The following is a 12,436-nucleotide window of genomic DNA, read 5'->3' on the forward strand; positions in this document are numbered from 1 at the left end:
TCTTAGTGATGACCCTCAATACTTTCTGTGTATTTTTGTATGTACTGTGTGTTTATTTGTACTTGAGTATATTTGCTGCGATTTTACAGCAGTATTAAGATGCCAATTTGATATGTTATGTTATGAAAAAAAAGTCTATATTTTTGATTTTATATATATATATATATATATATATATATATATAAGTGTTGTCCTGTTGAACCTGGAAACAAGGAATTCTTGAAATAACACAGACTTTATTGCTCTGAACACCAGGAACACAGAATGACATTCAAGACCGGACACCAAAGACAGGGAAACACAGGGCTTTAGAACTAAACGAGGAGTAAACTAGATAATTAAAAACACACAGCTGGGGACTAATAACCTAAAGGTTATAACTAAACAAGGACATGAACAGGAAATCCAAATATGGTCACAAGAGGGAGGGAAACACAAGAGGAGTCTGACACATGCATGTATATATTTCAGAAAAATATGTTTTGTTTATATATATTAAATATATTTATTTATAATATACATTTTATGAATATAAACAAACGTAAATACATGTAAATATTTTACAAATGTATACTGCATGTGTGTGTATTTATATATACATAATAAATATACACAGAACACACGCATATATTATGCAAAAAACATTTTTTTTGTATGCAACTAATCGCGATATATATATATATATATATATATATATATATATATATATATATTGTTTATTAGTAATAATAATAATAATTAGAATAATAATAAAAGCATACAGCTCACTTGATTAATTGTATTAATTTTATCACAATGTAATTTGCATTTTAAAATATATATATGTGACACTGGACCATAAACCAGTCTTAAGTGTACATTTTTGCTAAATTTATTTATGCAGCATCTGAAATAAATAAGCTTTCCATTGATGTATGTATGGTTTATTAGGATCTGACAATATTTGGCCGAGCTACAACTATTGAAAATCTGGAATCAGAGGGTGCAAACAAATCTAAATACTGAGAAAATCACCTCTAAATTTGTCCAAATTAAGTTCTTAGCAATGCATATTACTAATCAAAAATTACGTTGTTATATATTTACAGTAGAAAATTTTCAAAAATATCTTCACAGAACTTGATCTTTACTCAATATCCTAATGATTTTTTGTCATTAAAGAAAGATGTATAATTTTGACCCATACAAGGTTTTTTTTTTTGGTTTTTTTTTTGGCTTTTGCTACAAATATACCCCAGCGTCTTAAGACTGGTTTTGTGGTCCAGGGTCACATATACATTTTTAATAGTGGTCACAATCAAGCATTTTTGTATGTCTCAATTTGTTTGTCAAAATTTAGTTTGAAATGTGATTTGTAGGAAAATCGATTGTTTTTCCATCCAAGTCAACTGTATACTGTGCATATATATATATATATATATATATATATATATATATATATATATATATATATATATATATATATATATATATATATATATATATATGTATTAGCGGTGGGCATAGGTTAATTTTTTTAATCTAAATTAATCTCACTGTAATTTTGGTATTAATTATTAATCTAGATAAAAATGGTTCATTTGAATTCTGCTGAAGGCATTCAGAAAATGTGTGCTACCCAAATAAAATAATGACTAAAAGTAACGTTAAGACTTTGAGAAAGGGATTCTCAAGACAGGTGCACCAGGTTAGACCAGGGGCTCATCTCCTGTTTCCAAAATGCATCACAAAGTGCTTGAGAAAGCTGTAAAACGAATTCCACTTTGCACAAAGTGCAAACAACCTTACGCCTGTTTCACACATAATCTGTCTGCAGTGCGTATGTGTTTCATATTTTTTACACACCCATGTTAACGGATTCCAGCGTTCACGTGGTTGCGGTCCTTCAGTGCGTTCCAGGAGCGGTGCGTCTGCAGCAGTTCAGCGATCGTTCACGTACCGAGAGGCGGACTGCAAATGCATCCTGTGTGAAAGCACAATGAATATGAGTCCATGCTGCTTCTGCACCACATACGAAACGCACACGGACTGCAGACGCACTGCAGACGCACTGCAGACGCACTGCAGACGGATTATGTGTGAAACAGGCATGTGTCTTGTTGAGGTTTCCATTGGGAAGCTTCTTTAAAAAAAGAAAGAATTCCCTGAAGCAAACCTGGCAGCATCTTAGCTGCATCCATGTTAGCACATCACGTTTGATGTGGTAATTTCAACAGTAGGCATACACACAGGTTTAAAGATTCGTTCTCGCCCCCTACAGATTCGGCTAGGTATACATTCGCGCTAAAATATCAAGGTGAAAGTCATCATAGCTCGCGTAGTATAGACCCAGCTCCTAACCCAACTTTGAGAATAGATTAACAGCGATATTTTTTTTTATCGCCCGATAAGAGTCTCACGTTAATGCAGCACGTTAAAGGTGCTGTAGGGAACATTTGTAAAAAAAATTTTTTTTTACATATTTGTTAAACCTGTCATTATGTCCTGACAGTAGAATATGAGACAGATAATCTGTGAAAAAAATCAAGCTCCTCTGGCTCCTCCCAGTGTCCTATTGCCATTTGCAGAAACTCCATCGCTCTTGGTAAAAAAATAACCAATCAGAGCTGCGGTCCTTAACTTTGTTTGTTTTCAAAATGTAGAAAAATGTATATAATAAGCGAATACACCATGAATCTATTTTCCAAACTGTGTTTTTGGCTTGTCCTGAATCACTAGGGTGCACCTATAATAAGTGTTTATATTCGGACTATTTTAGATTGCTTCGGGGATACCGCGGCGGAGTAACCCAGTACCTTTGTGATTCTTCATAGACATAAACAGAGAGAAGTAGCTCCGGCTACGATGTTCTTCTGCAAGACGCAAGCAGTTCTGTTTATTAACCGCTGGAGCATCAAAAGTTACCTACTGCAGCTTTAACTCCGATAACGGCCCACCACTAATATATATATACTAAACACACACACACACACACACATATATATATAAGGCATCCTACCATTTCACAGCAATGATCTGATTTAAATAAATTTTTAACCAAATAATAATAATAAAAAAGCTTATTTTTTTTTTAATCAAGGCGTAGTTCTTTAGTTTTTAATTTTCTTTTTTTTTATGTAAAGTAGAGCATAGTTTATTTTAACTTGACATACAGTTGTCTCTTCATATTAATCTGTAAAAAAAAGAGACACATTTCACCTTTACTGTCAACAATAATGTGTTTCATTGATACTCCTTTGTTCATATTAATGTATTCCCACACTCTTTTCCTCATCTTTTCTTTTTCAGTTTTCGGTGAAGATCTACGTTCCAGCTTATATTTTGTCAATGCATCTCTGCAAGAGGTAGTGTTCTCCAGCACCACAGGGGCACTGGTGCCGTGTCCTGCCGCGGCCGTGCCCCCCGCCGCGCTGCGCTGGTACCTTGCCACCGGCGAGGAGATCTACGATGTCCCAGGCATCCGCCATGTGCACCCCAATGGCACGCTGCAGATCTATGGCTTCTTGCCATCCAGCTTTAGTAACCTAATCAATGACAATACATACTACTGCACAGCGGAAAACCCATCTGGAAAGATCAGGAGCCAAGATCTACACATTAAGGCCGGTCAGTCACCTCAACAGAACACACATCTAAATTTATATCTAGCTACAGTATGCAACTTGTGGCGAAGAATACACAAAAATAATTTTTAGTGTTATAGCATTAATATTATGATTCATTTTAACTATTATTTGTTATGTACAGCCAAACACACACACACACACACACACACACATGATTCCATGTTTTATATGGACATTCCATAGGAGTAATTATTTTTTATCCTGTACAAACTGTATTTTCTGCATTTTTAGATTTTCAAAACACTACATTCTGTATGATTTAAAAACTGTTTTCCTCATGGTTCCAAAAATGTCACAAATGACTGGGATTACTACCCTTGTGGGCATAGTGTATTTGGTCCCAATGATGTAGGGAGTACCAGGTACACTCAATCACACACTTAGAAAACAACGGAAATCAAGAAATAATCTAGTTTTTTAACATATTAAGCTAACCATTTTAAACTTTTTGTTCTACAGTTCGGTATTACATATTAAATTATCATAGAGTTGTTTCTGAGATCTAAGATAGACAGATGAAAAAACACTGAAATATTAATGTTTTTTCTTTGCTTTTTTTTTTTTTTTCTTGGTCAGTCATGTGTGGAGAAGACAATGCTGGAATTTGGGTCAATTTTTGTGGGCCAGTGTGCATTCTCTCTCTCTTTCTTTCGCTATTTCTTTTAATGTTTCAGTCACATGAAGCAAACAGCAAGTTGTCTGATTTTTGCTTACCTAAATATTGAACAGCACAAATATATACAATGCATTTTTATAAATGTCATTTTATTAATTTTATATTACACAATTGCACAGTTGCACCAGTTGCACAGTTGCATATCTATCTATCTATCTATCTATCTATCTATCTATCTATCTATCTATCTATCTATCTATCTATCTATGATGAGAGTACACATTCTTAGAAGTAACACTTTCAGTCAGTATTGTAAACTGGTAAAAATCCGATTTTTCTTCTCACTGCAGTATTCCGGGAGCCATACACAGTGCGGGTGGCTGATCAGAGAGTCATGCGAGGGAATACGGCGGTCTTCAAGTGCATTATCCCGGCCTCAGTAGAGGAGTACGTCAGTGTTGTATCGTGGGAGAAAGACACAGTCTCACTTGTCTCAGGTAGGGCTGATTGCTCACATCGTTTTCGATAAACTTGCGAGATTGTAACAAGACTTATATATGTGTGTGTGCCTCTGTTTTGAAATAGTTGAGTGCTTCACTTTACAGTTTATGTTTGTTTGAACTCTTTGATTGACTAGTACCCTCTGGTTGCATTTGCCACGAATGGGAGCATTTTTCATTCACAAGTTATCTGGAGTCCTTAAATTCAAATATATGCCCTGCAAAGGATTTGGCCACAGCAGACAGCAAACATCTTGTACCAGAGCCTTTATTGAGCTTTGAAAAATCCATTCTCTCACCAATCAATGTACATCACCACTTATGACTAGCTGATGCCATTTCCATGGTAACAGTCTGGTAGTAATTGGCCAGTGTGGTTGGTGAAATATGGCATGCTATGCAAGATATTCCTTATACCTTTATGAATGGTTCTGCTATTACATGGCCAGTGTCATTTATAAAGTTTAATAACTGTTTTATCTGATGTGGTCGCAGCACATGCCAATATCAACCCGCGTGCAAAATGTCAGAAGCATTAAACCAATCCAATGCTCATCCCTCGCTAAATATTTAATGATGAAGGACCTCAGACGTGTGGCTGAAAGCTCTCTGGCATGTGAAGCTGAAGAATTGTTTACTCTTGCAGAGAAATGGGCTTTGAGATTGTTATGTCGGCACACATCTGTGCTTCAATCCTTTTTTAATCAGCCAGATTTTGCAAATAATTGTTAGTAGTGGTGTGGTCAGCATGAAGATAGTCTCTTCAAACAGTAGATTCGCTTTCAAATACCAAAAATACCACGTGTATTTCATAAAGCAGCAACATCAAACACATACTGGCCACAATCAGTTCAGCTAGAACCTCTGGGAGTCTAACCTACTGTACATTTTTTAAAGGGATAGTTCACCCGAAAATTAAATCATAATTTACTAGTAACTCAATTCTTAAGTCAATAGAAACACTGTATAAGAAGGCGATAAAGGTGTTTGATAAAAGAAAAAAAACCTCTCATTTCACCACTGTAAAATAATTAAAAAACATAATCTTTTGAGTTTTGAAAATTTTAAAAATCTTAATTATGCATGCTCTGTTTATAAGGTTTGGCATTGGCTTGCTCCACCCCTGTTGAAGGAGTTCATCAAACAGAGGGCAGATTGTGGTATTGGTACCAGGTCTGTCAGTAGAGGGGATTGGGAAGTACAAAATAGGCGAACATCTTTTGGCCAGAAAGTTTTATCAGTGATAGGAAGCAAATACTTTAATAGTTTGCCACAGTCAATACGACAGTGTTCTAATTATCACACTTTTAAAGAACATCTTAAGAAGTGGCTTATGAAAACTCAAGTGTGTGAACATTTTTCTTACTAATTTTTGTGATGTGGTTTATGTATTTTGTTTTTTTATCAGAGTCTTGTGTATAGTGAGTATTTGTTTGTGTGTACCTGCCTAGGGACTACGGACGTAAATTAGCATTACTGCTATAATCCGGCTTGTTTACATTTGTATTCTGTACAAGTGTTCATCAACATGCTTTGTCCCTATCAAATAAATAAGAAATAAAAAATTTACTCACCATTGTGCTGTTCTAATGCCATGTAGCCTTCTTATTTTTATTTTGGACAACAAAAGGAGATAAAAAAATAAAATAAAATAAATATATAATCTCATGTGTATAATAATCAGCATCAAGCTTTTTTAAAGAGGTGCAAAGGTATCGCAGAATGGTCCCATGCGACACATGCCACATATTCCAAGTGTTCAGGGGGGTATATGATGGTTTTGGTGAAAAATAAAAGTGAATTTTAATATATTTTTTTAAATGAAAATCCTGACATGGACGTTGGTCTCTGTGCATGGTGCACTTTCATGAGACTCTATTAGTGCAGCAGTTCACTCAGACATACCCAGGAAAAGCACACAAGTTGTGAAATATCAGGATAAATAAAAACACATCATGAAACACAATCCATAAAAAATATATAAAAAAATCTCCTTTTGTGGTCTGAAAAAGAAAAAAAGGCATACGGCATTAGAATCATGCAAGGGTGAGTAAACAATGAGTTAATTTTCATTTTTGGGGGGTTAACATTCCTTTTAATCCATTGGACATCCTATTTTACACAGAAATGTTTCACATTATGGAAGAAAAAATGGGCTTTGAAAAAATGGGTCTTTTCACATTTATTGTATTTTCATAGATGTACTCAGTGCTATCAAGGCATTTTACTGCTCAGCTCCAAAACTGCAGAGCGAGACATTTTGTTTTCTTTTCCTAACACGTTTTTAATAATTTTACTTCCCAGAAGTAACTTGATGTTTCTTTAAATGTAGGCACACATTTTGCACTTAAAAATTAGAATTAACAGAATTTAAAGACATCTCTCAACCCCAAACAATGTCTATCAGCAGATGGATCACAGGAGAATTACCTAAAAAATGGCAAATTACTTTTTAAAATGTAATATTTTTTTTTTTTTTTTTTTTTGGAAGATTAGCTAACTAATTTGTCCCACTTCATACTTTTATAATGGATTTTTGAAAATGTGGTCTGGGACAAGAATGAAATAATACAATTAATCGCCAATCGTATTAAAATAAAGAACCAAAACGAGTCATGTTTTGCAAATTTTGCATTCCGAATCCCTTAGTAATCATTTTCCTATTTGACATTTCAAATCAGGATTGCCTCGTAAAATACTGTACATCAGAGCAGAATGATTGTGGTGTTAACTTGAAGCATTCGATCTCTTTTCCCTTGTCTGCTTAGCATAAATCAGTGTTCGGAGTGGACGCGTGAGTTATTCCGGCCCTACAATTCCAGCTAACGCTAGAGATTGTCCCGCAAATCACAGAGGAGATGAAATGCATGATTACAGAGTGGGACTTGTCTTAATTAATGAACTGTGATTGAAAATATAATTACAATATGAATTACCTCTCAAAATAAAGACTGCTCCCTAGTCATTTGAAGCGAGGGCCTGTTTTAAATGTGAATGAACGGGGCCTAATGATACACTAACTTACCATTAACCTGTCATGCATTTTAAAATGGACCTTTTTGTGTGCGCTTTCAAATACATGGCTGTGGATCCGTCCCCTCCCGGCTTTTGATAAACAATTGACAGCTCTTATAAAGAGATGAAAGGCTGAGCAGGTGAAAGGGCCCGTGTGTGTGCGTTTGTGAGTGCATCTTCCTCTTATAGTGTCCAGGGCACAGAACAGGCTCTAATGCACCTTTCAGGCTGTATTTCAGGGATTTGACTACTGAATATTGATGGTGGCTGTGTTTCTTTTGTCATCTTGTCTGCATGCGGGCCTTTTATCCACAGGCTCACCCATTTGATCTGGTTTTAGTGACTGAAGGGATGCAATCAGCCACTTGGGTGAAACATGTAGTTTAAGTCAACATGAAATTAAAATTAAGCCTTTTTTACTTTCATAACACATTCCCTGTCCTACCGTGCACGATTCGGGAAAAAACAATGATGTACGTTACATGAAAAAAAAAAAAGTCTAGAAGTAGTAATGTGTCTTAGAGATGACTTTCCTTTTGTGATGACATCACTAGCCCCTCCCCTTTAAACTCTTGTCATATGGGCCACGCACATAGAAGAAATGTCTGAACGTGACTCGTTCAGAAGCTGACAGCTCCTCTAATAACTATACTGTATCCAGCTTGTTGCATTTGTGCTAAACTTTGGTCCCTCTGTCACTTTTCACAACGCTTTGCCTTTGGCTTTTCTCATTACAGTTTACTTCATAGCTGCGGAAGTGTCCCTCTCTCATGGCTGACATTCACTGACATTTGTCAAACCATTAAGCTCGATTCACTTTTCCTTCCAGCGCAGTTAGGGGGGGAATCACAGTCACATGCACTTTACTTATTTAATGGTGTGTTTCTAATGGGACTTTGCTGTAAATATTAAGAGTTTGCATTTACAAATGCACAGATGAGTTCATCTTTTAAGGTGTCATTGTGGATTGGCAATTAAGATGAAAACTGGATAATGAATAAATCATTTCAGCCAGTGGAAGTGCATTCAGAACAGTCACTGAACACATACTATGCAGTCTGAATGGGAATTTGCTTAAATTTATATGAAATTACTTTTCTGATATATATATATATATATATATATATATATATATATATATATATATATATACACTGTATATGTGAATGGTGCTTGCTCATGCTTTATGTTTAGTGTTGCTGTTTGGTTGCTAAGGTATTGTGGATGGCTGCTTGGCCATTGCTAGGTTGTTTCTATGATGTTCTGAGTGGTTGCTAAAGGGTTTCCTTCAACAATGGCTTTAGTCATTGTCTATAGGTAGATTACAGTACGTGTATTATATATACGTATTTGAAAGATTCTATCCCGCAAACTTGAAATTATTCACATAGTTGATCCTGATAAGTGCTTGTCATCACAGTTGTAAACACTACGACTTTCTTCTTTCATGAGGGTTTTGAGGTCACGGCATCTTTTTTGCATAAAATAATGCGACACATGTCTCCCAGACATTCTGTAGAATTCAGCCGATCTGATGAAGACTTCAACACTCCTAAAGTGTTTCCACTTTTTTTTGTCATGTGACCATGAACAACTGTAAGAGAACTGTGGATATGCAAATGTGTTGCTGAATTAGATTTAAAATATCAATACTTCCAGTAAAATGATAATGTGAAAGAGGTTCATCTGAAAAAAGGTTTGTGAATTCTTGCATTTCATGCAAATAGAAATAATGTGAATTTGTGCATTTTAATGCATTTGAAAAACTTCCAAAAGTATAGTAATACATTGTTAAATAACCAACTCATTGTTAATTCAAGTAAAAATGAAAAATGTGTTCATCAGTAGTTGATACACTGTTGAAATGCTGAGAAAACACTTTTTAAAATTGAAATGGTTTTTGTAAATTCAGTTATCAAATGCTGTGTAGCCTCTCAATTTGCTGTGTATTTGTAGCCACATTATTATATTATATTATATTATATTATATTATATTATATTATATTATATTATATTATATTATATTATATTATATTATATTATATTATATTATATTATATTATATTAGTGACTTGTCTTTGTCCACAAAATTTCTGAATAAATATAAGCGGTAGGCTATTTTAGAAAGGATATTTTAAAAGATGAAAAGGAAGAATTGGGGTTCATCAATATATTATAAATTTTTTATTGCTATTGTGTTAATAATTAGTCATCATGTAATAAATTAAAAAGTCACTAGTCTGATTAAGAATATTATAAAATATATAACATAATGCTGATTACATGTAATCAACACCGCTGGTCACTTGTTTTGAAAGATTAAATATAGTGTAATGTTTGTGCTATTACAATATATTTAATATTTCAAAGTAAGTGAACTAAAACCACACAATTTAAGATATTATTCATATCAATAGCACAAGTTTAATACTTAGTATGTTGTTGTTTTTTGCCAAATCCTAAGCCATAAGTGACATTAGTAACAGCAAGCACTATTAAATAATACAATTTAATAATACAGTCCTCGTATTTAAATCAATATTATATCAACAACAGTGGTTGTTATTTTATAACCTTCACTTTCTAGCTATAAACATTGGTGATATGAAGATGACTGAAACAAAAAAAAAATATATATTTCAGATTACTTCCTACATTCATGTATCAAATTCTGACCTGTGAAAGTGTAAAGCCGGTATGAATACTGCATGAGTGAAGGGAGGAATATCAATGCCATGGAGTCCTCTGTGCAACTGCCGCTGCTTATAGAATATATAAAGAGCAGAGGGGCGGTCAGACATGTTGAAAACCCAGTGCCATGTTTGAGTGAGTGTGGCTGGGGCCAGAGACAGTGTCTGTGGTGGCCGCTGCTGCTTGGAGCCTGCAGATAGTGCATTCTCATTAGAGCAAACCCACACTCCTTTCATCTTTCTCTAGCCTGCAGATTAAGTTGGAGATGGTGAAGCACCAGGCTTACAGACTGAAGCTAGAGAAGAAAGATAAATGTAAGCCTTTCTCTCTCTCGCTCTCTGTTTCTCAGCTCTACCTTCTCTTTGTGTGTACAGCAAATGTTCTATGCAGCGTGCAGTGTGGACGTCTCTCCTGAAACCTCTCTTACTGCTGCAGGTGTAATGTGAAGGGTTCTCGTGGCTTTAACCCCTTTCATGCCTTTCTTTACCTATATTTGTAAGTCATAACAGTAAGAAAAAAATATAGTTTTTTTCAACCAGAGCTATTGCCATGCCTATTATTCCCCAATTTTAAAATACAATAACATTTTTAAATAATAGTAAAGTCATATTATTTTATTTATCTATTTTTGTATCTGTTTTTGGCAAAAAAAAAAAAAATTATAATAATAATAATTATATATATATATATATATATATATATATATATATATATATATATATATATATATATATATATATATATATATATATATGTTTGTAAGTCATAACAGTAAGAAAAAAGAAAGAAAAAATATATAGTTTTTTTTCAACCAGAGCTATTGCTATGACTATTATTCGCCAATTTTAAAATACAATAACATTTTTAAATAAAAGTAAAGTCATATTATTTTATTTATCTATTTTTGTATCTGTTTTTGGCAAAAATAATAATAATAAAAATTATATATATATATATATATATATATATATATATATATATATATATATATATATATATATATATATAATTATTATTATTATTTGTGATTATTATTATTCTATTTGTTATTTTTGTATTTATTTTATTATTATTATTAATGGTAGTGTCATATCATTAAATGTTGATTTGGCAAAAAAAAACTCAGAGAAGAAATAAATTTAAAAAAAGTATAATATCACCCCTTTTAGCATTAAAGGTACAGGTTGTAGGACCTGCCACGAGAGGGCGCACTACCAAAACAATAACAATCGCGTGGTTTGACGCTAAGAAGGAGCGTGGGATGATGGGATTTGTTGTCTTCCAGAGATGGGACCAAGTCACACATGTGCAAGTCTCAAGTAAGTCTCAAGTCTTAACCTTCAAGTCTCAAGTAAGTCCCAAGTATTTTTTTCTTGGGCAAGTCAAGTCAAGTAAAGTCACAAGCTATGTCAAGTCAAGTCCAAGTCAAGTCACCTTAATATTGTTATTTTACCTGCAGAATCTGATCTTAATAAAGTTAAAAGACAAGATATAAGTAACAGTATTATAAAGTATTAAAATAATTTGGATTTGCATTGTAAATACTCATGTTCAGTAAAATACATCATGGAATCAAACAAAATTGTAACTTCCTAAAATTATTTATTTTTCACTTCTGCCAACAGTGTTTGAAATGTTTTAAATTTTCAACATTGAGTCCATAAAACAAATAACAGCTAAACATCCAACCGACTACTCTCTGAACACCTCTCTCTCTCTCTCTCTCTCTCTCAAACACAGTTTACATAAAACATTAAACTGTTACATTTCTCCTCTCTCTCTCTCTCTCTCTCTCTCTCACACACACACACACAGTGTGACTCTACAATTTACATAGTAATGAAAATAAAGAAAACTCTTTGAATGAGAAGGTGTGTCCAAACTTTTGGTCTGTACTGTACATAACAAAAAAGTATGAAACAACTTAAAATACGTCATATTTATATTCTGTACTGTATATATATATATATATATATATATATATATAT

At 33.7% G+C, this 12,436-nt stretch overlaps 1 protein-coding gene across 3 annotated transcripts in view; it reads left to right on the top strand.

Moving 5' to 3' along the window:
• LOC113098390 (Down syndrome cell adhesion molecule homolog) overlaps positions 1–12,436 on the top strand; it is a 123,984-nt gene that overhangs the window by 13,413 nt on the left and 98,135 nt on the right. For 2 of the 3 annotated variants that reach the window (XM_026263435.1, XM_026263436.1), the window contains exons 1-2: positions 3,101–3,606; positions 4,593–4,739. In XM_026263435.1, coding sequence (XP_026119220.1) covers positions 3,216–3,606; positions 4,593–4,739 — 538 coding nt within the window. In that variant the 5' untranslated portion in view covers positions 3,101–3,215. Of the gene's footprint in view, positions 1–3,100; positions 3,607–4,592; positions 4,740–12,436 lie in introns of those variants that run through there. The other variant, XM_026263437.1, reaches the window with a different exon arrangement.

This window comes from Carassius auratus, unplaced genomic scaffold (genome assembly GCF_003368295.1).
Source record: "Carassius auratus strain Wakin unplaced genomic scaffold, ASM336829v1 scaf_tig00216545, whole genome shotgun sequence".
Taxonomy (NCBI): Eukaryota; Metazoa; Chordata; class Actinopteri; order Cypriniformes; family Cyprinidae; genus Carassius; species Carassius auratus.